Below are 27,252 nucleotides of genomic sequence, written 5' to 3' on the forward strand. Positions count from 1 at the left end.
ACGTGATTATTTATTTTTGTAATGTTGTAACGTTGAAATTAGTAAACTACTTAAAAAAAACAATAAGAACCAACAAAAAACTGTGATTTCCAAGGGACGTCAAGTAACACTGATACAGTATGCTGCAAAAATTACTGCAGAGCTCAACTGCAGTCTTTAGGGGACTGAGATTGAGCTTTTGCACGCAGTAAATGACGAAGGTGCGGCTTCCCACCTGTTAGCTAGGTGTCTCATCACACAGCGGAAGCAAAATAATGTTACCTCACTTCTGCTTTCAAGGCAAAACATGTTGTCAGTCTGACTCCTGCAAATCATGTAGTGTTTCCATTTTTTTGTCTAACCCCTGTATCTATACAGTATATATATATATATATATATATATATATATTTATTGTATATATCTGCTAACCCTGCTACTGAATGCTTGATTGGAAATAAAATAAAATTAATATGATAAAATTGCTGATAAACCATATGAAAAAAAGTTTTTTTGGGAATTCCCCACAGGCAGCCTTATTAATCATTGGAATGAATAAACTATACAATGCTTATACATTTTTGGAATTATACGTATAAGGAGTGGATGCAGCTTTAACACATTATCACGCCACACCTGAGATCATGTTACCTGTCTGGTGCAAAGTTTAAATCTACCCGAGATTTAGAATGCAAGTGTTCTAGGAATTTGTATTGAGTACAGATCTAAAATATGTAGACAGTTCTTCCTATTCAGTTGTGTATAAAGACAGTATAAAGTTCCTTAAATGTTAACGCCCAACCACTGCACCTCTCCAGGAGGCTGTTTGCTGAAAGCGTGCTCATTGCGCACTCCCAGCACACTGAACTAGTTGTCACTGACAGCTCTTGGTCAGGGCTTCTGATTGGGAGCTAGTGGGACAGGCTCATGATCGTGTGACTGTTGAGAGAGCCAATCACAGCAGTCACATGATACAGAAGCCCGGCAAACTCCTTGGGCAGGCGGCGCTAGGGGGCTATTCTAGGCAGATATAAAAGACACAAATTCAGGCAGCTCTGTAATCATCAGTACATCTTTAAATGTATATTTTTATATTTTAAATTCAGGTAGTGTAAGTACCTGAATTTGACCTGCTATTAGCATCATGTACACCAAACCTGGGGGGGGGGGGATCAGTATAGGGAGCCAGTCAGGTGTATTAAAGTGCAAGGAGCATGCTGGTAGGAGCAGAGAGAAAAGTGACAAAGAGATGCCTTTGTCGCTGTTTCTGTCTTCACTGTCCAGAGGGAGGGGTGGAGAACTGTAAGTGAATTCTGCAGCATAGATCTTCTCCTCTCTTGTCAGGCAGAACTGTGTAAATCTGGATTGACAGAAATACAGATTTTTTTGGCTGGTAAAAAAGATAACACTTCTCCTTTAGCTCCCGTTTGATTACATTGGATTTGGATTGAATTACTCATACAACAGATAAACTACATTATTGTAGTTATATATTGAATGTCGTATCTGTATATAAGGCTCAAAATGTCACATCTACTCTTAGGGCCGGTGCTTCCACTAGGTAAACTAGGCAGCCACCTCGGGCACACTGCCACCTAGGGGCACCTGGGCACAGCACAGGCCTGCGCTCCCTCTGTTTGGGATGCCGCCATGTCATGAATGATCCGCCAGCTGAAGGGAGGGGCAGCAGAGGGGAGGAAGATGCTGGGTGTCTGGGGCCAGTGTAGCAGCTGAGCTGCCACTCCTTCCAGTGTTCCTCTTAGACTCAGTTGCTCACTGCAAGCCGGCTGATGATGATCACTGTGGAGTTCCAGCCCTTCTCTTCCCATTCATCAGTGGAGGTGGAGCTGCGCCTGCGGAGGAAGATTATGTCTGACTCCGATGTCTTGTGTCTGTATGATTGTGATCTGGCCAGCCATCAATCAGCCATTATTTTTTTGAGCGGGTGCAAGTAGCTGGTCTTGCCTAGTGCGCAAAATAGTCTAACACTGGCCCTGCCTACTCTGCCTCTGCGGATTATTCCTATGACAGTGGAGGATCATGTTGATCTTAGACGTGAGTATCTTGGCCTGGAGAATAAACATTTTGGTACTGGTTACTGTTATCCATTAAAATAAATAACACGCAGAGAATATGCAGTGCACTTCAGGCCATGTTCCCTAGGTCTTTATTAGAAGAGGAGTAAAAGGTGATCGTTTAATAATGCTCATACCTTCTACAGACATTACACCTGTCACAGATAACAGTGTGATCACTTTGCAAGAAATACTTTGAAAATGCAGCTCAATACAGCCACCTACTGGCGAAAAGATAATATAACTCTTAAAGGGACACTATTTTAAAATAGGGAAAATGATTCTACTTAAAGAGGCATTCCACTCACCCTGTCAAAAAATAAAAGTCAGCAGCTACAAAAACTGTAGCTGCTGACTTTTAAAAAACAGCCACTTACCCATCCCTCGGTCCCGCGGTGTGTCCCTCGCAGCCCGTTTCGCCGGCCGTCCTGTATTCTAGGAGGCTGGCATCTTCAGTTTGGGCACCCGGCTGTGACAGCTTGTAGCTTCACAGCCAGGTACCCACTGCACATGCGCTTCATGAATGGTTCTGTAGTCTTCTGGGACCTGTCATGTGTCCCAAAAAACTACAGGGAGGGAGGACACCTTCCGCTTCTGGTCGCCTAGGCGATTGGACCAGAAGTGGGAGTGGGTACCTGTCAAAATCGGGTACCCCCTCCCCCCCAACCCCCAAAAGTGTCAATCATTAATGGGGAGCAGTTCTTAAAGTGGAACTTCCCCTTTTGAGTGGAGCTCTGCTTTAACAGAGCACTTTAGCCTATTTCTTATATCTACATGGCCATTTTACAATTAAAAAAAAAACACTATACAGACTAATAGGGAGATAAATATTTTGTACAAATAAACTAACACGGTGGTACACTGTGCTCCTGCTTCTACTACTGCCATATCTATAACCCAGAACAACTTATGAGATATCTACACTCTTTATTAGTGCCAAGAAAATATTCCCCACGCCATTACATCACCACCACCAGCCTAAACCATTGATACAAGGCAATATGGATCCATGCTTTCATGTTGTTGATGCCAAATTCTGGCCATACCATCTGAATGTCACAGCACAGCAACCAGTCTTCCCATTCTCCTCTGACCTCTGACATCAACAATGCATTTTCATCCACACAACTGCCGCTCACTGGATATTCTCTTTTTCAGACCATTCTCTCTAAACCCTAGATATGGTTGTGCATGAATTCCAGTAGATCAGCCATTTTTGAACTACTCAGACCAGCCCGTCTGGTATCAAGAAACATGCCATGTTCAAAGTCACTTAAATCCCCATTCTGATGCTGGGTTTGAAGTTCAGCAAGTCATCTTCACCATATCTGGATGCATAAATGCACTGAGTTGCTGCCATGTGATTGGCTGATTAGCAAGTTGTGTTACCAAGCAATTGAACAGGTGTACTTAATAAAGTGGCTGCTGAGTGTATATACTAAAAACATAAATTTATACTGTATATAGTAAGGTACTGACTGGAAGGGTTGTGGACGGTGTACATGTGTCATCTAGGTAGTGTCACATATATGTGTCATATGGTGAGGCATTTCAATGTTTGTGACTGATGTGGAGAAAACAATCTTAAAATTCTGACTGGACCCTAGAGCCCAGAGGATTTATAGCGCTTAATGTGGGATAAAGCCTCCAGTCCTGGGTCCACATTTTACCTAGTAGGCTGGCCTCATTATTAGTCTCAGCTGTCCATAGGCATTTTATGTATGTCAGCTGACTAATGCTCAAGGCTCTCTCTTTCATTCTGTTTGCTGTGGGAGCCTGCTGCTAGGTGAAAAGGCTGACTGCTGACAGAAAACTAAAAAGGCCACGTAGATATAAAAAAAATAGTTTAAGTGCTGTGTTAACTAGAAACATTTTCCCTTTCTTAATCAGCATCCCTTTAACAGAACATTATTATCACAAGTGTTGCCTGTTTGTTTTGTGGAACTCATTAGGCTTCACCCTGTTATTCAGGAGCTGACCTGAGTGTGTTGTCTTACCTTAGCTGTGTCCTGGACTGTGTCCCAGAACCACAGCATGAGGCATAGCCTTCCCTAGTGCCATTCACCCAGGACATGTGCCCCTTATCTCTTGGTGAGTTCCCAGAGGTCCCATTGTTGCAAACCACCCACACTTTAAAATTTTCTGCTGCCAACTTCTGTCCCTTCTACTTTTCAGAGCTCAGAATATGTGGCTGATAGTGTCCAAAAGCAGTTGGCAGCTTTCAGGACAAACAGCTAGCAGAAGAACGACCCCTCACTTCTCATAACACTGCCCTGTGTCCTTTATTATCTACAGCTTCAGTCAGTAATGCCAGCAGAAGTCAGGGAGCTGAGCAACAACCTCCAGGTATCAGTAGCAGAAACAGCTGCCTAGCAGCTTCCACCACAGGATAACATGAGGCAGTGAGCTACTGAGCCCCACTGCCACGTATCCCCACACTGAGCATCAATGCCCCCTCGTCCACCTCACGTGAGCACCAATACCCACCCATCCTCACTTGAGCACCAATGACCCCCATCCACCCCATGTGAGCACCAATGCCCCCCCATCCACCCCACTTGAGCACGAATGCCTCACTGTCCACCTCACTAAGTAAATTACCTCTGTACACCCACTGAGCATCACTGTCCCCCCAAGTTCTCCTCAATGAGCATAGATGCCCTCACTGAAAACCACTGCCTTCCTATTCCCCCAACTGAACACCACTGCTCTCCCCTGTCCATTCAGTTAAGAAACCCCTGTTCAACCCACCTAGCATCAATGTCCCTCCCCCCCACCACTGCCTTCCTGTCCATCCAACTAAACACTAATGCTCAGTTTCCCCCACTGAGCACCACTGTCCCCCCCAGTTCACCTCAATGAGCATAGATGCCCTCACTCCCCCCACTGAAAACCACTGCCTTCCTATTCACCCAACTGAACACCACTGCTCTCCCCTGTCCATTCAGTTAAGAAACCCCTGTTCAACCCACCTGGCATCAATGTCCCTCCCCCCCACCACTGCCTTCCTGTCCATCCAACTACACACTAATGCTCAGTTTCCCCCACTGAGAACCACTGCCACCCCCCCCCAAATCACCCCACTGAGCACCAGTACCCCCTCCACCACTGAGAATGCCCCCTCCCACTGGGCACCAATGTCTCCTCTCCCCCATTGAGAACCACTGCCCTCCCCATGTCCACATGTCCACCCTACTGAGCATCAATTCCACCTCAATGAGCACCAACGCCCACCGCACCTCACGGAGCACAAATGCTGCCTCTTCCCCCCACTGAGAACCAAGCCGAGATGTGCTCTGTGTGTCAGTAGATGCACACAGCCCAGGTCAGGAATGGAGCCTGCATGAGTGCCCCCATAACAAGCAACTCAGAGAAAAGGAGGAGCCAAGAGTACTGACGGGGAACCCCAGAAGAGGAGATTCGGGGCCACTCTGTGCAATTCCAGTGCACAGAGCAGGTATTTATAATTGTTATAAAAACAAAACAGCCTGCAATGCTGCATTAAAGTAAAACATTATCTGCCTTTAGAACCACTTTAATCAGACTGATCAGCGTCAAATTATATTTTTCAGCATCAAATTATATTCTTCAGCATCAAATTATATTTTTTAAATATTTAATGCCAAATGTGTTTGCATTGTAATTGGAGTTTGTCAGTATTTTCTCTGCAAGAGCCAGGCCCAGACTGGTCATTTGGCACACTGGGCATTTTCACTCTCTATTGTCTCTCAGTGGTCTCCATGTCCGTCAGCACTGACTGGAATTGCTTTCAGTGGGTGAAACTCTCACACAGTGTCTGTCTCTCTCCATAGTTCTGCCTGTCAATGAGTGTTAGTGCGGGAAGTAGGGGGCCCGTCGGGTGACAGGACAGTGACAGGACAGAGCACGACATGTGTATCAATGGTCACTGGTTGATTCACAGTTTACTGAAGATTTATGTACTGATTAGGACTTTGCACTTTATATACAGTATGATTTGACATATTATTATCGGTCACTATTAGTTAATTTGCAGTTTAACCAAACACTGAATGCATTCTTTATTATATCATATTTATTGTTTTATTATTTATTGTTCCATTTATATCACCACTTTTGTGATATTTTCACTTATAATTGCATTTAGTGCTCTGTGGGGTGTTTATTCCTTTATTTAGCCTGATTTTGATAAGGTATTTTTTGAGTATTTTTTGAGTAGTACAGCATCATATTTTAATTATACCCATCCCTAATTAACCACTTGCCCTCCAGAGGACTTTCCCCCCTTTCTGACCAGGCCATTTTTTGCGATATGACGCTGCGTTCCTTTAACTGACAATTGCAGTCATGCAACACTGCACCCAAATGAAATGTATGTCCTTTTTTTCCCACAAATGGAACTTTCTTTCGGTGGTATTTGATTACTTCTGGGTTTTTTATTTTTTGCTCTATAAAAGACCAACAGTTTTGAGACAAAACCTTTTGCTATAAAAAATTTCAAATTTCATAAGAAATTTAGGCCAAAATGTATTCTGCTACATGTCTTTGCTAAAACAAATCCCAATACATGTAAATTAATTGGTTTACGTGAAAGTTATAACACCTACAAATGGCGGTATAGATAATGGAATTTGTTCTTTTTTATACTAGTAATGGTGGCGATCAGTGACTTATTGTGGGACTGCGGCGGGCATTCTGACACTGGGGGGGGGGGGGGACTGACTGTCATTGACATCCCCAGTGACACTAATACGGGGTGATCAGTGCTAATAAAAAACACTGACATTGTACTAATGACACTAGGCAGGAAGGGGTTAACATCTGGGGTGATCAAAGGGCTGTGTGCTGTTTTACTATTGCGTATGTGTGTTTTGTACTGTGTCAGCACATTGCTTTGCTATGCACAGCCTTACAAAGCAATGTGCTGGAGCTGACAGGAGAGAGATCTGTATTGTTTACATACAGACTTCTCCCCTGTCAGTGATACTCGGCAATCACCAGGTGCTGGCGGGGAATCACAAGTTGGGACCCGTGATCGACAGCTGAAGCCGCAAATGGCGGCGTGGGTAGGGCGTGCACGTGGTGCGCGCATGCCTCTTACCCGGAAATGCGAAATCACATATATACGTGATTTCGTGCAGCCATGCCATCCTATAGCAGTGTTTCTGCTATAGGGTGGCGGGCAAGCAGTTAAAGAAGATTCTCTGCCTACACTGGCTTGCTGGCCTTGCAGCAAAAAAGTGCCCCTGAAATTTTTTTTTTTTAAATGTTGGCAATTATGACATCTGGGAACCATAGAGAGAATGGATTTACAAGTTAATTTTCTGTTTCCACAAAATGAAAAGTCCTCTAACAATGAAGGTCATATAGACAGGAACGCCACTCACATGCAGTTTTTCTACAAACAAAACTTTATCTTGTTAACCTTCAGTTATTCTGTGATTACTTGTTATTAAACTTGTAATGTAGAAGAAATGCTTTATGAAACCTCAGTCATTATTTCATATCACTTTACTTTCACCCAGTACTTCTCAGTGAAGCTCTTTGCAGCACCATATTAAAAAAAATCTTTTAAAAGGATTTTGAATATACTATATGTCCTCCTGTATTTTCAAAACTGTTAAAAGTGCTTGCGGTGATGGTCATCAGATTTAAAGTGGTTGTAAAGGCAGAGGTTTTTTTACTGTAATGCATTGATGCATTAAAGTGTTACTAAAGTTTGAATTTTTTTTTTCAATTAAAACAACAAACATGTTATACTCACCTAGATAAAATGGTATAAAGTGAGCGCTCCTGAGTGAGCAGCTAAAGCACTAAAGGTAATCACAGTGTACCCATAAAATGACAAGTAAAACAGAGTGCAGCGCTAAAAAATATAAAGTGCAAAAGAAAATGGTCCGTGGTTAATAAATTGATTCATATGAGTAAGTCCCAAAAAGATAGCTGATGAAACCAGGAAACAATGGAAAGAATGCGCACTCAAGGGACGCGCATGGAAAATGCGCATATAATTAATATCCACTGGAATCTTTATAGTAGATGAAGAGGGTAAGCTTCAAACTGTAGGTCAATCAGCCTAAGAAAATGTATAGGAAATCCGGAGGTCCCCTTAAGGATGGTATGGTGCTCAACCAGAATCCAAAGCTCCGTCCCGGGATGTAGCTTTCTGTCCTGTGCACCAAGGGAAGCCTGTGAAACCACAGATCCCAGCAGCCCTGTAGGCTGGGAGACTTGTGAGCAGCTGCGTGTAAACAGCCATCATAAGACTGGTTCCACAGTCTTCTGGGTTGTGGGCAAGAGGGAACCAATCCAACCGGAAGTGGCAGTGGGTACCTGTCAAAACCAGGTACTCCCCACCCAAAAAAATGCCAGCTACAGAAGAGGAGTGGGGGAGAGGAGGACATAAAGCAGAACTTCCCCTTTAGGGTGAAGTTCCGCTTTAAAATAGCAATGTAGACAGATTTTAAAAACCCACATTTAACACAGTAATGCATTCAATGGAGAAGAAAATTTGAACAGGCAAAAGCATTGATGATCCCTAATATTGCTTTTTTTTTTTACTTTTCTGTATTGCAGTTTTAAGTGGTAATTACAAAACAGAACCTTTTGGGCATTAAGGTAATAAAAAAACATAAAAATCTTTAAGCGCTCTCACACTTTGAATGTCAATTGTGCGGTCATGCAACATTGTACTCATATGACATTTTTATAATTTTTTTGAGACAGAGCTTTCTTTTGGTGATATTTAATCACCTCTGGATTTTTTTATTTTTTGCTAAACAAACCACAAACTGAAAATTTTGAAAAAACTTTTTCTTACTTTCTGTTATAAAATTTTTTAAATAAGTGATTTTTCTCCTTCACTAATGTGCACTAATGAGGTTGCAATGATGGGCACTGATAGGCGGCACTGATGGGCACTGATGAGGAGGCACTGGTAGGTGGCACTGATAGGCATTGACAGGCATCACTGATGGGCACTGAAAGGCAGCACTCATATATGGCACTTATAGGCAGCACTTATAGGTGGCACTGATAGGCGACACTGACTGGCACTGATAGGCGGCACTGACTGGCACTGATAGGCGGTACTGGTAGGCGGCACTGACACTGATAGGTGGCACTGACTGGCAGTGATAGTTGGCACTGAAAGGCAGCTCAGATGGGCACTGATATGTGGCATTGATGTGGCACGGACAGGTGGCATTGATGGACACTGACAGGTGGCACTGATGGGGCTACACTGATCATCAGGGTACTGATCATTAGTGCCCTGATGATCAGTGTACATGTCCCCTCTGAGTAATGCCGATTACTGGCTCACCTCATCACGAGCTGTCAGCGTGACAGTTTGTGAGGAGAGGAATGCCGATAACTGGCATTTCCTTATTTAAATGCGATCAGCTGTGATTGGGCACAGCTTATCACATGACAGAGCCGACATCATCAGCTCTTTCTGCTGATCACATGACAGAGCCGACGTCATCAGCTCTTTCCGCTGATCGGTGATCCGTTGTGTCCCAGGGACACAGCGCACCACTCATCGTCGCGCTACGTGGTTAGAGTGGGAGGACGTCATATGATGTCCTCCCAAAACGAGAGAACCACCTCGCATCTGTCATTTCCTTATATGGCGGGCAGGAGGCAGTTAAATCAAACAGCCCAGATGGGGGCTAGTCAGGTTCCCACCCGATTATCCTTTCACCTTATCCGGCCTAGGGGGTGTAGGACTACTCACTCTCCCTCTCCTGCGAGCTTACTGGATTGGTGGCTGCCTCCGGGCTTTCCGCTGAGCTGGGTCCTTCCCTGCTGCACAGGTGATCCCTTCTCAGGGGACTGCAGAGGTTAAGCAATCCTCCTTTCAACTTCAGCCTGGAGGTAGGCCCTTTCCCACTGTGCCCCCTCCCGGGCTTCTGCATCCAAGCCTCTCATTCCATCTTCCACTCAAACTCTCCTGCTGCTCTGCAAGCACCTCTATGCTTGACAAAAGGAACGCGCCAGTCCTACGACCCTGCGCATGCTCAGAAACGAGTCACATGCCTATGATGTCACACGCCATCGTCACTGCTCCAGAGTGCAGAGAAAATTGGCAGGCTTTCCCTTCCAGGCTCCTTCTCGCAGTGCTTCAGCGCTCCCTGCTGTCCAGCCTAAATCCCAACAGACTTTCCAGGCTCACAACACAGTCTCTTCTGACATCTCTCAAGCGCTCCCTGCTGTCCAGCCGGTACTCTTGTTCTCTAGTCCAGATCATCACGTGGCATTGTGCATTGTTAACCACTTATGAGCCTATCTTTACCATCTACATGTGAGTGGTTTTAATCATGTTCACCATTAAATATTTTTAACAGTCTACACGCAGAGACAGTCTACACGAAGAGGCGTTGTTTTTCTCTTTTTACCTACTCCAGAGTCACTTGCTTCACTCTACAACAGCTTGCCTGGTGTCTCCAGACCATTTGTTCCCCTGCCAGCTCCTCACCCCACACTCAGTTTATAGACTATGCAGACTGCGTATTCCATGCCTGTTACTCCTTTTTTATTCTGTCACACTTAAAGGCTGCCCTGACCCCTTGCCAAGCCTCCTGCTTAGGGATTGACCAAAGTCCCTTAAGTGTTCAGGCCAACCCCCCTCCCACCCCCCCGCACAGTCTTCTCCAAGTCCCTGCATCAGGGGGAGGTATCAAGGAACTGACCTGCAGAGTCCTCAGCCTTGACCTAAATTTGACCCAGATGACTCATGCCCAGGCTGCTACTCAGCTTATCTATCTTAAAAAACTAGCTAGTTCCCCCAACTAACTAGAGGGGTGCTATAATACAACGGGATTACTGAGTTTACAAGAGACTTCCAAAAACTCAGAGTGGAGGCTATGTCTGACTTCCACTTGAGTACTATTGACTTTCCAGCATAAAAATGCAAAAGACCCAACAGCGTCCCCTCCTACTGTTCTTAAAATAAAACTAGATAAAGTAAAAAGTTTAAAGCTGAAGTTTAGTTTTTTGTTTTTAACAAGATACTTACATTTAATGCAAAGTGTCCTTTGTGCTGGTGTCAGTTGTCATAGTTGAAATCCAAAGTCCTTTGATCACAACCCTTCCCCCCCTCCTAACCCCCTAAAGTGCTCTGTTCAGCCTCTGTTCCGCCACCCTCCTTTCAAGAAGCTGCTGGATTAAGTGACCAGAGCAGATGAAAAATATAGGTATTTACACTGCTCTTTTTATACTGTAAATTGCCTTAGCGTTGTTCCTGTTTCTTCTTGCTGAGGGCTGCCATTTTGCTGAAGTCCAGAGCCCCTGAGCATCAGTATATCTTTAGGTTGCCAGCAGATCGGCCTCTACAAATTTGGCACAGTGCCTAAAAATAGAGAGCAACTGAGCATGTGCAGAGCAGGGTAGGACAGTGTTTTAATGGATTTTCAACAGTATAGGCATTTGTATTAAATTTTTACAGAGCTATACCTGTAAAAGGGGCCAGCCTGGAGTGATCTAGCAGAATTTCATTTTCTGACTAAAGTTCCACCACTTGCCCTCCAGAGGATTTACCCTCCTTCCTGACCAGGCCATTTTTTGTGACACGGCGCATAGCAAAGCGCTCAATTGTCAGTTAAAATAACGCAGCGCCATATCACAAAAAATGGCCTGGTCAGGAAGGAGGGTAAATCCTCTGGAGGGCAAGTGGTTAAAATAAATAAATAGATAAATAAATAATTGCGGATGAGACTTGCAAAAGTGGTGGATGGCACCTGTCAGAAAAAGGTACCCATACCCAGAAAATTAATTAACACTGAAATAATGGTAGAGAAGTGAGGGGGGGGGGGGAGTATAAGTGGAAGTTTTACTTTGAAATTGTTTTTTTACCTTAATACATCTCCCCCCTGCCCCCCTAAATACTTACCTGAGCCTGATTTCGATCTTGGGCTGTGCCCGAGAGTTCTCTCCTCACTGGACTCAGTGAGAACCATTGGCCCCTTCTGCTGTCAATCAAATCCAGTGAGGAGACAGCGGAGGATGGAGGTTAACCTGCACTGTGTGTGTCAATAGACACACACTGCCTGGCTCGGGATGCAGCCTGCAGGTGAGCCACTATAGGAATTGGCTTCCTATGGTGACAAACACAGCAGAGGAGGAGTTGAGAGCACTGGCAGGGAGACCCCAGAAGAGGAGGATCAGGGCCGCTCTGTGCAAAACCATTACACAGACCAGGAAAGTTTAACATGTTTGTTCTTAAAAAAAAGGGGGAAGTTCTGCTTCAACCACTAGATTTCAGATTTTAACCACTGACCAGGCCATTTTTTCTGTTACGGCGCTGCGTTATTTTAACTGACAATTGCGCGGTCATACAACGCTGCACCCAAATGAAATTTATGTCCTTTTTTTCCCCACGAATAGAGCTGTCTTTTGGTGGTATTTGATCGCCTGTGTAGTTTTTATTTTTTGCGCTGTAAAAAAAAAAAAAGACCGACAATTTTGAGAAAAAAACAATATTTTTGACTTTTTGCTATTAAACATGTCCAGTAAAAAAATTTTAAAAAATCTAAATTCATCATAAATTTACACCAAAATGTATTCTGCGACATGTCTTTGCTAAAATAAAATCCCAATACGTGTAAATTAATTGGTTTACATGAATGTTATAGCGTTTACAAATGGCGGTATAGATACTGGAATTTTTTAAATTTTTACTAGTAATAGCGATGATCAGTGACTTATAGTGGGACTGCGTCGGACATTCTGACACTGGGGGGAACTGACTTGGTGTCACTGACATCCCCAGTGACACCAATACAGTGATCAGTGCTAAAAAAAAAAGAATTGACACTGTACTAATGACACCGGGCTGGAAGAGGCTAACATGAGGGGCAATCAAAGGGTTAACTGTGTGCTGTTTTACTAGGGGGCTGTGTCCATGTGTTTCATTGTAAGCACACTGCTTTGAATGGCTGTGCATTGCCATCCAAAGCAGTGTGCCCAAGTTGACAGGGCGGAGAACTGTTAGTAAACAAAACAGTTCTCCTTCCCGTTGGAGATCTCCAGAAATCACCGGGCGTCGGCGAATAATCACTGACAGGGACCCAGTGATTGACAGCCACAGTCGCGAATGGCGGCGCGGGTAGGGCACACGCATGCCCCCTACCCTGAAACGCAAAATCACGTACATATACGTGATTTTGCGCACCTGTGCCATGAAGCAGTTAACTGTGGTTTGAGGAACCTATTTATCACAGCTAAATGCAGACAATGCATCCCTGTTGCTCCATTCATTTAGCAACGTTTTCATAACATACGGTTTTATGCGTTCAGGAAAAATAAAGTTGACAGCATCCAAGAGCGATGTACTGCAGCTATCTGTACATAAACGCAGTTAATTGCTGTGCACAGCCATCCAAAGCAGTGTGCCCGAGCTGACAGGGAGGAGAACTGTTAGTAAACAAAACAGTCCTCTGCCCCGTCAGAGATCCTTGGAAATCACCAGGTGTTGGTGAGTAATCATCCGGTGATTGACAGCCACAGCCGCGAATGGTGGCGCGGGTAGGGCGTGCGCATGTTTCCTACCCCGTACATATACGTGATTTTGCACACCGTGACGGGAAGTGGTAAGCTGTGGTTTGAGGAACTTATTTACCGCAGCTAAATGCAGACAATGCATCCCTATGGCTCCATTCATTTAGCAACATTGTCATAGCATACGGTTTTAAGCATTTAGGAACAATAAAGTTGACAGCGTCCAGGAGCGATGTACCACGGCTATCTGTACATTAACGCAGTTAATCGAAGTACAAAGAAAAAATAAGTAAACAGTTGCTATAGAAAAGGTAAGAATTTACTACTGCAGCTAAACGCAGTCGCATGTAAACGCACGTAATCACCATGTACAAACTCGAGTGATCTCAAAATAAAAAAAAACATGCATTTACAAGCGGCAGAACAACCGCCAGTGTGAAAGAGGCCTACAGCCACAAGTTTTTAAAGCAAACACATATACTGGATTTGAAAGGGATTCTGACTGAAACCCAATGAAACACTGCTCTTTCCTCATAACTGTGAGTGAACAGCCACACCCACCACCAGGACTGGTTACTCTTTATCGCGTGGTACATATGCAATGCATTGTGGGATATGTAGTTTGAGTTTGTAGCTAAGCACTGACCATGAGGTAGAAAGAGAACTACATTTCCCAGAATTCCTCTGTGTCCTCTATTCCTTTACCTCACACTTCTTATAGAGGTACCTCAGGTATTATGGCCTCTCAGTCAGTAAGTGTATATGTGTTATTCTTCTCCGGAATCATTGGTGCTGACCGCCTGGACTAAGAATGTGAAAACTGGATTTGGTGTGAATGTGTACACAAGTGGTTAGTGACCTTTCTATGGAAATAAGGGTCACTCTGTCCTGATGTGTTATTGTAGTTCTAGCAATGGTACCTGTTGGCGTCTACATAGATAGCCACAGTCTCCATGGAAGCTAGGTGACTGCTGAGAGGATGGGCTCACCATGGACACATATGTTAGACAGTTGGGTTGTAAGTGCCACTTGATTTGCTGCCACATACATGTGTAAAGCCAGCTGGATCAGGTTTTATTCCATTACTATTTTTTTTTAACCACTTGCCCTCCAGAAGTTTCCCCCCCTTCCTGATCAGGCCATTTTTTGCGATACGGCGCTGCCTTACTTTAACTGACAATTGCGCGGTCATTCAACGCTGCACCCAAATGAAATTTAGGTTCTTTTTTTCCCACGAATTGAGCTTTCTTTCAGTGGTATTTGATCGCCTGTGCAGTTTTTATTTTTTGTGCTATAAAAAAGAAAAAGACAATTTTGAGAAAAAAAGACCTTTTGCTATTAAACATGTCCAGTAAAAAAAATTTAAAAATTCAAATTTCATCAAATGTAGGCCAGAGTGTATTTTGCTACAAGTCTTTACTAAAAAAAAATCCCAATACATGTAAATTGGTTTACGTGAAAGTTATAGCATTTACAAATGGCGGAATGTGTACTGGGATTTTTTTTTTTTTCATTTTTACTAGTAATAGCGATAAACAGTGACTTATAGCAGGACTGCGGCGGGCATTCTGACACTGGGGGAACTGCCTTGGTGGTGTCACTGACATCCCCAGTGACACCAATACAGTGATTAGTGCTAATAAAAAGCACTGACCCTGTACTAATGGCACTGAGCAGGAAGAGGCTAACATGTGGGGCGATCAAAGAGTTAACTGTGTGCTGTATTACTCTGTGCTGTGTCTGTGTGCTTCATTGTAAGTCAGTGTCCCCCCCCCCCCCGTGTGCAGGCTGACAGGGAGGAGAACTATTGTCTACATATGGTTCTCCGCCTCATCGGAGATGCTCATAAATCACCGGGCGCCGGCGAATAATCACCGGCCGGGATCCGGTGATTGACGGCTGCGAATGGCGGCACAGGTAGAGCGCGCACGCCCCACCCAGCAAATGCAAAATCATGTATGTGTACGTGATTTTGTGCACCTGTGCTGCCCTGTAGCAGTGTATCTGCTATAGGGTGGTTGGGAATCAGTTAATTACAGGCATTTATATAGCACCATCAATTTATGCAGTGCTTTACATATATATACAGTTGGGCTCAAAAGTTTACATACCCTGGCAGAAATTGTGAAAGTTTGGTATTTATATAGAAAATATGACTGATCATGCCAAAAAAATGCTCTTTTATTGAAGGATGATGATCATATGAAGCCATTTATTATCAAATAGTTGTTTGGCTCCTTTTTAAATCATAATAATAACAGAAATCACCCAAATGGCCATGATCAAAAGTTTACATACCCTGGAATGTTTGGCCTTGGTACAGACACACAAGGTGACACACACGGGTTAAAATGCCAATTAGAGGTTAATGTCCCACAACTGTGGCTTTTTAAATTGCAATTTGTGTCAGTGTATAAATAGTCAATGAATTTATTAGCTCTTACGTGCAAGCACGGAAAGAGCCAAAGATGGCGGCTCGGTCATGTGATCAGCTGTGTCCAATCACAGCTGATCACATGTAAACACGGAAATGCCAGTTATCACAGCTGATCACATGTAAACACGGAAATGCCGGTTATCGGCATTTTTCTCCTCTCGAGCTGTCACGCTGTCAGCTCGAGAGGAGAGCCAGTAATCGGCATTTCAGTGCCCATCAGTGATGCCTGTCAATGCCCATCAGTGCAACTTACCAGTGCCTCCTCATCAGTGCCACCTATCAGTGTCCATCACTGCAGCCTATCAGTGCCCATCACTGCAGCCTCATTAGCACACATCAGTGAAGGAGAAAAATCACTTATTTACAAAATTGTATAACAAAAACTAAGAAAAAAATGTTTTTTTTTTCAAAATTTTCAGTGGTTTTTGGTTTGTTTAAGAAAAAATAAAAATCTCAGAGGTGATTAAATACCACCAAAAGAAAGCTTTAGTTGTGTAAAAAAAATGATAAAAATGTCATATGGGTACAGTGTTGCATGACTGCGCAGTTGTCATTCAAAGTGTGACAGCGCTGAAAGCTGGAAATTGGCCTGGGCAGGAAGGGGGTATAAGTGCCCTGTAGGCTAGTGGTTAAATTGACACAAAACAATATCCTTATTCTCCAAAAATATTCCATACACCTTCACTACGTAAAGACCAAGTAATCTATTTTTCATTAAATTATCTCATACTGTGTTTTTACACCTCTTTGTAACATCTTCCATGGGCTCCCAAGCCTCTCTTTTTCCCCTCTCATTTCCGTTTGTATGGAACGAGCAGTGCACATTGGTTGCAGTCAAGTGCACTGCTCTATGCACACGACAAATCCCATAGTCTCCAGCCCACCTTGGGAGTGAGCAAGAAAGGGCAGCTAGATTCCTACATACAGTGGGACTGCGGGGAATGGACATAGAACTAGAAAGTACTATTTTGAGTTAAGAATACATTTTTTTAATAGATTTTATTTAAAACCAGAGTTTAGGGCCACTTTAAATAAGTTTGTCTTTTGTAACATGTTACACCCGTATTCAAGGTGTAACATGTTACAGATGCTCTGGCCTCCGATCCCCCGTTTTGACATCTGGGAGGAGATCTTCTCCCCCTCCACTGGCTGTCACGATCTGAAAAAACTCAGCCATGGGGGCTCCACCCACCTGGCCACATCATTTATTCACAGTATTCTGTGAATGGGAAAACTACAAGTACCAACATCCTTGTGCTGTTGGCTTGCATTACTCAATTAACTACTAGAGCTCTGTAGGTAATTCATTGAGCTTCCTGTCATTGTTGTAACTGCCTGCCCATATTGGAAGTTTGAGCTACACGGGCAGTCTGCAGGACTGTGACATGATCTATTGATCGAGGGTGCAATGCTTCTAAGGATTGCCAGCTTGTGGGTGTAATTCTGTTGCTGTTTTCACAGTGATGCTCCTTGCTGGCCTTGTTTATTCTGACCTTGCTTGAAAAAGATAAACAAAGTTATTTTCATTATGTATACTGATTTTACAATACAGTTGTAAGGTTATCAATGCTCATAAAAAAATAGCTGTTGCAGAAAGAGACTATGTCTATCTAAAAAACTTCTTTGTATCCTCTAGGCAACTAAATCTTCAAAAATGAACAAAGCAATTTTCCCAGCATTTGATTTTCTTTCTCTGGACTATGCTTTTGAGGTATGGAATGGTCACTTTGCTGGTTACATTGGAACTATTTTTGAAATTGTACAGAAATGTGACTGAGCTCCATAGTAAAGCTGGTTCACACTGTTGTTTTGCGTTATGGCTGCAACGTAGGTATATATGCAGTTCAGGTGTGTTTTTAGCTACTGCCCTACTGGCTTCTATTAGGTTGTGCATTTAAGCTGTGTTCTTTGAAAGTGCACCAAAGGTACAGCATGCAGGACCTTTTGATGTGCTTTCAGAAAACACAACAAAAACTAGTGACCTAAAAGAACTCAATGGGGCTGCGGCTAAAAACGCGTATAAACACACCTAAACCACACATACACCTGCGCTTTGGCCAAAATGGAGTGCACCAGTGTGAACACAGCCTAAGGCTTCCATAATTCACTTATTTTATAGAGGTCATCCTTCTGCATCCATTGCAGCATATCAACTGATATTATTGTATAACAGTTTAGTCACTGCTGGGTCAATTACAGGGCATGATTTGTTTTCATTATTATGTTTGAACCATATGTAACATGCATTATACTTTATACAACACTTTTCATATACATTTCTCCTGAAATTGCTTTCAGTATGAAACTAATTCGCCACTAAAATAAAATTAACAGTTGGTCTATTTGCATTATGTAGGTAATATAAACATTTAAATACATAATGTTAAAATAACTTTGTATTGGCTTACCTGCTTATCTTACTTTTCAAGTCCCTCATGGTAATCCAGTGAAACTTAATTAAACATTCTTATTCATACAATACAGGGCACAGGTTCTTATGTAGACCCTGAGTTATATTCAGCCTTCTTTACGTGACTGGGCACAGGCAAAAATAATTGTAGAACAACCCATATAACCTCTCCCACCCCCAGCACTCCTCAGTTTTTAACCGAAGTCCTTAACGAAAGGACGACCTCCCTCTACTGATAATAGGTTTCTGGCTTATATTTTTTATTTTTACTAGGAAAACTAAGACGATTCTTCATTGAACCATATAGTGAGAAGTTCTTTCCTCACCTAACTGCACCTACCTTCTGCAGCTTCTGGATCAGTGCCCCACAACAGCAGCTTCAGGGACTTTACTCATACCCCACCAAAAGGAAGACACGGGGATTCAATGGTCCCCTCAGTTTGGAGGTAGTGGAGTCGATTATTTCTGAAAGCAGGCTTTTTGGGTTCCCTGTCAAACTGGTCCTCTTGTTAAAAGCCCAACCTCTGCTGACACCACTATGCTTTTGTGACAGGGGCCATCCTGTAACACAGGTGCTGAACTCTACATTTGGTTTGGTGCTCACCCTTGGTATAGTAGTACAGAGAAGTGCAGTAAGTTGCAGGGTACTCTACTGGTACAGGACAGCAGCCATCTGCCCCAGTGTGAACCAAACTTGAAGATCCTTCCAAAGAAGGAAGTTCCACCTGGTTAGTACTTCCCTGGGATGTGCCCTGGAGTAGAGAGTCTGGGGCTATGGTCCTTCCTACATGGGGGCTCCCCCCTAGTGACCCAGCCTCCCCATTCCTTGGGATAGTTTCTGAGAGGGCTTTTTTTTCAGCAGGAACATGGGGTAATGCAGTTCCGGCACCTCCAGCACTGAATGTATGTAATGACAAGGAGTTCTAGAGGGTCTTTTGATGCTGCCTGCTGGGGGATATATTGTCACTGGAAGGGATCTATTTTTGAGTGGGGTCTATTGTTGCTGTTGGAGAATCTACTATGGCTGCTGGAAGATCTGTTGTTGCTGCTGGGGGTATTTTGGTGCTGTGGTATTTTGTTGCAGGGGCTCTATTATTGCTTGGGGGGTCTATTGTTGCGGGGGATCTATTGTTGCGGGGGGCATCCATTGTTGCTGTCTGTAGGGGATCTATTTTACTGCTTTTCTTGTTATCATTAACAAATTCCCTACAAAATACTTAGCACCACAAAATGATACTTGGGTCTGTATTCCATAAAAGGTTTGGTACTGGGAGGTGGGTAGGGGGTGGAACCAAGGGACAGTGCTCAAAGGTGGGTAGGAGGTGGACACAAGGGGTGACTCAGAAGTAGGGAGTTCCTGCACCTATTCTCTGAGGAAAAAAAAGCCCCGGGTCCTGGACTCTGGGCTCCTACCTTCATAGCACAGAGGGTTGGGTGTTGTCAGCCCTTAGGCTATGAAAAGTGTGTCATAGGATGGCTGTGACACACTAAATGATGTGTTGCATCCACAATGCACCATGTTACACTTTTTCCTTTGCTGTGATAATTATGTTGTGTCTGTCTGCACATTTAGGCAGGCAGTAACCTGCGCTGTGTGCACATTCCCACCCCTAGAGGTGGTACTGCGGTCCTCCTGAGTTTCAGGCATCATTTTGCTCCTCTGCTACAGGGCAAGGCACACTGCTTCAGGCCTAATCTTGCTCCAATTTGAGGCCTTGGTCTTTATATACCTTCACTAGGTTATCCAGCAACCTTCAATCATGAGACACAGGGTGGTTGCATTCCCATTTCTCCTTTTTTAACCATAGAGGAATTTTCTACTTCTGTTTCAGAGCTCTGCACTGCCTGAGATGGCGGTATGCAAAAGTCCTCATACATACCATCCTGTACTAGGAGGTGGAACAGAAACATCCTTGTAGGCATTTTGGGCTTGAGTAGAGTTCCAATGCCTGACAAAATATATTGATCTCCCAAGCGGTTTGCTCAGTAGTACACTGTTGATAAGCGTTACCACAAGAAAGGTTTGGTGGTGGATCCAGCTGTTTCTTGCCTCAACAAATCTCCTACCGTTCCAGTTGAGTACTTGGCTTTTAAATACCTTTTGGACAAGAGGTTGCAACTGACAGTGGTATCTATGGTATCCTCATACATACCATCTGGTACTAGCGGGTGGAACAGAAACATCCTTGTAGGCTTTTTGGGCTTGAGTAGAGATCCAGTGCCTGACAAATTATATTGACCTCCCAAGCGGTTTGCTCAGTGGTACACTGTTGATAAACAAGAAAGTTTTGGTGGTGGGTCCAGCTGTTTTCTACCTCAACAAATCTCCTACTGTTCCATTTGAGTACCTGGCTTTTAAATACCTTGTGGACAAGAGGTTGGACCCGACAGTGGTATCTGTGGTGGTGTGCCATGCCTTGGCAGTCTGGGCCAAGGGCATGGCAAGCAATCCTAAAGGATCATTTTGTGTTCCAGAAATAGGAGATTCTCCAGGAAGCATTGCGCTAGCGTGCAGACAGTTTGGCAGGCTCTGTGCTTCAGATTTCTCACCTGGTTCTTATGTTGGTCCAGATCTGCACAATCTTGCGGCTCCGGTACTGGCCTGTGGAGGCAGTCTAAAGGAATGGTTTGGAAAATATTCCATTTGACAAGGAAAGACTCTTTGTAGAGTCCTTAGACACTTTTATTAAGGAAGTCATGTGTAGGAGGAGCACTCCCTTACTTAATAAGAAAAAAGCCAAGGTGCCATGCCACAAAATTCTCCATTTCTGGATTTTGAAAGCTCTCATTTTGTCTCTTCCAGGCCTTCGCATTCAAGGCCAAGTTCTCCTTTCATTTTCTTTGCAAGGTTTGGACATTTTAAGTTGGTCAAGTCTGTTACCAAACCTGCTTGGCAAGGAGGAGGTGCCCCCACTTATACAAGTGGGGGGTGTCCATTGCTCTTCATAGCTGTCTGGACTCAGGACATTTCTGATCTTCTGATCTGGGACATGGTGTCCCAGGAGTACAGGTCCTTGTTTCCTCCGCACTTCATGCCCTCCAAAATGCCAGCTTATTTGCTGGGATTGTGAGATCTTCATGTTGCTTTGCAGCATCTTCCTGCTTCAAGTATTTGATTCCAAGCTTTTTACGGTTTTAACCCCCAATTGGGACATTTGCCTGATGCTGGATTTGAAAGTTCTCAAGACCTTTTGCAAGTACAAAAAAATATGTATGGAATCAGATGGTCTGTGATTGCATAGCTGCAGTGTCCCTGCCTGTGTAATTCTTAGCTCCTTGATGCAGTGCTTTTCCTAGACTTGTATCTCTCTCACGTGTTATTTGGCTTCCATACTCACCTATGGGCATTGCCTGCTATTCTGCGGGTTTTTATTTCCTTCCCTTCCATCACTTTCTGGAACACCTCCCAGTTTGCTTGCTTATATGAGACACTCAGTGTAGGCTGCATTGCAACTGCAATTTCCCAGTTCTCTGAGTTTGTTTGCTTACTTTTACTTGTAGCCTGTGTCTGACTACCCATGGACTGACCTGGCTTTGTCTACAGTCTGAGCCCCGGCCTCAGCGTGTTTCTTGATTTTCTTTCAGTCTCCTGCAGTTTGTACTCTGCACACGCAAGTGGTCTCCGCATCTTCAGCTGGGTGTCCCTGGGGGCCACGACTGGCTTGGGCTTAGACTCTGTGTCCTGGGGAACCCCAAGTTGTCAATCTACAAGGGCTCACTATCACAGGCTCTTGACAAACAAGGAGAGTTATTGGCATCAGCAGATATCAAGGATATACATTTACATTCTTTCTCTGCATCAGAGGTTTAGGCCCTTTGTAGTGGGTGAACAGCACTTCTAGTTTGTGGCTTTCCCCTTGGCCTTTCCACAGTCCCCATGGTCTTTACCAAGGTTCTGGCCCCAGTTCTAGCACTTTCAGAAAATCCACATTGTTAGGGTTTCTGGATGATCTCTTAAAGAAGCACTCCACCTAGGCTCTCTATGCCAACATCCAACAAATGATACAGACTTTTCAGAACTTTGGGTGGATCCTCAACCACCAGAAGTCTGTGTCGGATCCTCCCCATTGCTTGTAGTACCTGGGTCTAGTACTTGATATTGCCCAGGCCCAGGTGTTTCTTCCCTGGGAAAAGGTATTGACCCTTCATGCTCATTTTCAGACCCTTCACTCTAAGAATGTTCAATTTTTCTACTTTTGCATGAGGGTACTGGGCCTAATGGTTATATTTGCCAGTTTAATTCTAGGCCTTTGCAGCTTTATTTGCTGACTAGACATGTGCGTTTTTGTTTTCTTTCAGACGAAAAATTTCATTTTTGGAGATTCAGATGAATACGAATCTCTGAATGGACATAGTGCAGCACACTCTAGTGTGCTACTAGAGTAGTGTAGGTAAATATATTGCGTATGAGCCATGGTAACTGTGTGAGTTTGTAATTAGATCAGGTTACTGCAGGGCAGGTTAGATTACTTAACAAGTTGGGACTCTTATCGCCTCCACCTGGTTCTGGAGGACCATGGAACCTTCCAGAAGCCAGTGGGTGGAAGGGCTGGAGACCTAATTGCATGTTTATGGGAGTCTAACCAATCAAAGGTTTGGAGGCCCTGGTAAAGTGGAGAGACCAACCCATAAAAATGGGAGACTCTGGCTGACAGGAGATTCGAGTGGAAGATGGAGTGCTGAGGAGGCTATCGGTTGCCAGGGAGGAGTCCCCTAGGTCTAGTGGGGGCCAGGCTTGGGTTTGCTCAGGAGGATCCATTCAGCATCACGGTATGAACAGGATCAAGGCATGGGAGCAGTGGGAGCAAGGAGGACAACGTGAGTACATCAGCACATCCAGGGATTCACAAGGGGAAAGAGTGCTACATGTAGCAAGCTGTAAAGGACAGCACTGTGCTTAATCCTTTATCCTTGTCCTAGATCTTCAGAGCATCCAGGAGGGCTGGTAGTTTCTGCAGGCTGTGGAGCTGGGAGCAGTTCTACAGGGGAGAGGATACATCTCTGCATGTAGTTTGCGACAAGCTAAGCTAACTTTCAGAGGGGTTGCGAGTCCCTAGCTTGTAAGAGGACGTTGCTACTGATGTTTGTGCAATGTCTCAGATCCTTCCCATCACATCTCCTTCATAGTCACACATAGTCGTCCATCACAGCCCCTTTTTTTATCACAATCCCATCGTTACAGTAGTGTCCTCAGCTCCCTGCACATCCCAGTCCCCCACTTCACATCAATTTCCCCTTCACATTAGTGTCCACTGCCCCTTCACATTAAACCCCCACTCAGCACTGCCTCCCCTTTTACATCACCCTTCCCCACAGCACTGCCCTACCCTTTACATCACCCCCCCATATCACTTGCCCCCCTTTACATCATGCCACACACAGCACTTGCCCCCTTTACATCACATCTTTCCACCCACAGCAGTGCCCCACTTCAAATCCGCCCCCCCCCCATTACTGCCGCCCTTCACATCATTCCCACAGCATTGCCCCCCTTTTCATTATATCTCTCCTCCATAGCACTGCCACTCATCAGATCTGCCCCCCTCACCCCCCCCCCCACAGCACTTCTCCCCTTTGCATCCCCCCCTACAGGACTTCCCACCTTTGCATCCCCCCCACAGCACTTCCCTCCTTCACATTCCTTCCCACAGCACTTGCCCCCTTTACATTTCTTCTCTCCATAGCACTTGCCCTCCTTTAATCCCCCCTCACAGCTCTGCTCCCCCCTTTACATCACCACCACCACGCACAGCACTACCCCGCTTCACATCACATCTCCCCTCCCAACCAGCACTTGCCACGCTTCACATCACTCCCCACAGCACTGTTCCCCTTTACATCCCCCCCACTAGCCCCCCTTCATATCACCCTCCACCCCACAGCACTGCTCCCCTTTCACATCACCCTCCCACCACAATCGTGTGCTCTGCCCTCTTCACATCTGTCCCACCTTTAAATCACCCCCGCCCACACACACAAACAGCACTGGTCCTTCACATCTTTCTTGTAGCTTTCATACTGGCAAGACATGTCTTGGAATTGGGACTTTGTCTTATAAAGAGCCTTTCCTTGTTCTCAATAGCGACAAGGTCATTTTGAGATTTAAGGCTTTCTTCCCATGATGGTCTTGTGATGGACTGCCTGGCACCCTGCTTGGGTCTTCTGTCAGAGAACTGCTTCCTCGCCGCTGGGACACAGGACCAAGGTATTATAGCTGGGCATTGCAACCAAGGATTAGACGACACTAGCTTAGGTGCAACTGGAACTGTTTATTGAACAGAAATACGGGTTTTTATACACTTCAGAAATAGGGGTAGTCCCCACATGAATAATAAAAACAAACATTATACATTGAGATAAATTTCACACATTGACTAGGTAACACCAGACTAATCCCACCATGTAGGAACTTCCAGGAGGACCAAACAATAGGTGACTCAATTAACTCAATGAACAATAGGACAAATTAGATGGCCACTCCCTTATGTGACACCAGTACTTTCCCAGGCCTTACCCCAGGTTGTCTCTGATTGTATTAAGCTTCCATGACCTTTTTAAGAAACTTGCATGGTTGCTGCCCTACTGTATTGTATATTTGGGTTTCTAATTGTATACTTGATTTTGCCATTTATATCTGGCATTGTATGTTGTACATGGGTATGTTGCACTGTACTGCTCTTGTTTGTAAAGCACTCCTTATTTGTAAGAAAAAAAACAATGGTACAAAAACACAATGGTAAACACACCATACATTAATAGACTACAGCTAGAGACTCCAGAATCAGGTTGTTTTGGGCTGATTATATTAATATCTGCTTAGAGTCTCTGAGTCTGGGTGTGGGGAAGGAGGGGGGAGGATTGAGCAGTCAGTGCTAGTTTGGGCACACAGACCCCAAATCTGAATCCTGGTCCTCCAGTTCTCAGAGTCTGTGTGTTTCAGGGACACATGGACTTGAATCCAAATCAAAAGGTCCCCCCAGGCACACACCTCCCAAAGAATAGAGCCCTCTCAGATACCAGGGCCCATGGTCAGTAGGAAATAGGCTAGCCTGCAGTCTCCTCCAAAAGCCCATGTCCTGGTTGGGTCTATCATTCTTTAATCATTTACATCAGGACATTTTCCTGCCTTCTCTTTGTCTGGATCTGAAGCATCCCAAAGAGAGGTCCTGAAAGCAAACCTCTACTTATAACCCCTGGTCTATGATTAAAGAAGTCGGTGTCCTATACTATAGTTCAAGAAAAGGATTTTACAGGTAAGTCAAAAATCTTTATATCCTTTTTACCCCTTTTTTAAAAAAAAAATAATTTACACTACGTAGTTACATCACATTGTACAGAGCTCTGGGAATAATACTTTAGTCCACAGTTATAGACATAAGCATATGCTAGGGTCAAAATGAAAGCTAACTAACCTGTTTATTATAATCATACATTTTCTTTGTACTAGGAAATGCATACAAACACAGGGAGATAATATAAGCTCCATGCAGATAATTTTGTTGGGGGAAATTAACAGGACCCCAGTCCTGCAAGGCAAGAATTCTAATCACTAATCCTCTAATTGCATCCCATAGCTTTCCTTCTTGCTAAAGCTGGGAATAGATGGGTCTCTTTTTTTGTCATTCAACCAACAGGTTGAACAAACAAAACTGCCCTGATTCCGCCATCCACACATTTCAGGTGGATGGAGAAAATACTTCCACTGAGCTATTGTATTCTGACAGCAGGGAGACTTTTCGGTTGTCAGAATACATTGATCAGCACAGCCAGATATAGTTACCTATAGCTGGCAGAGCTGATTAAGCAGCATTTATCCAACAGGCTGGCTATACAGTAGTCTATCGGTAGATTAATTTCTGTATAACCAGGGTGCCCATATATGGAAATTTGGCCAGTTCAGCAGGAATCGCCCAGATTTCAATCCACATATGGGTGGCTTAAGCTATTACACATTGGTGCACTTCCACAAACTTTAGTGTTGGACCTGCTAATGCTGCCATCATATTGCTAGCTGTGTTGTAAGTTAAAACAGGAAGTAAGGAGCAAGCTGGATTTTGGCAGATCAACAGATTATTTTTTGTACTTCCATTATTTTTAAATCGATAACTCATGTCAAAATGTGTATTGAAGAAATGAACTGCATATGTGTTTTTTATTTTATATATATTAAAAAATGTTTCTGTATTTAGAATGTCATGAAACAAAAACTTGCCATTGCTTGGATGCTTATTCCATTTCCCAATGAGATTCTACAGGACAAGGACTATTGCCATAACAAAATCTTTGTAAATGACACATACAGAACACCATGGAAGAGATGTATGTTGTTCTATTTTCTCTGTTTTATATTTGTTTACTATTTCAAATATAACTTAGACATCTTCCAGACAGGAGCAAAAGGGGTGGCATACAAGGAACAACGTAGTTATGTATTCATATTATTGTGTGTCATACACACATTACAAATAGCTGCAATACATTTCCTATACACTTTCTTCAGGCATAAAGGACCATAGCTAGGTAAATATTGGGAATCGTTTGCATATTCCGTGCAGCTAAATAAAATATGTGTTTAACTAAAATCAGCATGTGTCACATTTACACAGGTTCAGATAAGATATTGCAAATGCAATATAGACTTAGGCTGTAGATCAATGATCGCTATGCAATTACATGATCACAGTGTCAGCAAAGCTGGTATGAATAAATTAATTTAAACAGCTGTGTTTTCTATGCTGTGATTGGCCCACTACTATCACATGATATCTGGGCCAATCACAGCACCCTGTACTATGTGATTAGCTGTGACGAATCACACATCAGTATTGATCACACTTGTCATGAATGTAACCCAATCATGACAGTTGAAAACTTT

The 27,252-nt window shown here is 43.8% G+C and overlaps 1 protein-coding gene across 1 annotated transcript in view; it reads left to right on the forward strand.

Annotated features, from left to right (window-relative positions):
- Positions 1–17,621: 17,621 nt before the first annotated feature.
- SHOC1 (shortage in chiasmata 1) overlaps positions 17,622–27,252 on the forward strand; it is a 250,127-nt gene continuing 240,496 nt past the window's right edge. Inside the window, exons 1-2 of the mRNA XM_089670970.1 lie at positions 17,622–17,678; positions 26,567–26,696. Of these exons, the coding sequence (XP_089527096.1) occupies positions 17,622–17,678; positions 26,567–26,696 (187 nt within the window). The remainder of the gene's footprint in view (positions 17,679–26,566; positions 26,697–27,252) is intronic.

The sequence above is a fragment of the Staurois parvus genome, unplaced genomic scaffold (genome assembly GCF_062004578.1).
Source record: "Staurois parvus isolate SC_StPar_1 unplaced genomic scaffold, SC_StPar_1.0 ptg000096l, whole genome shotgun sequence".
Lineage (NCBI taxonomy): Eukaryota > Metazoa > Chordata > Amphibia > Anura > Ranidae > Staurois > Staurois parvus.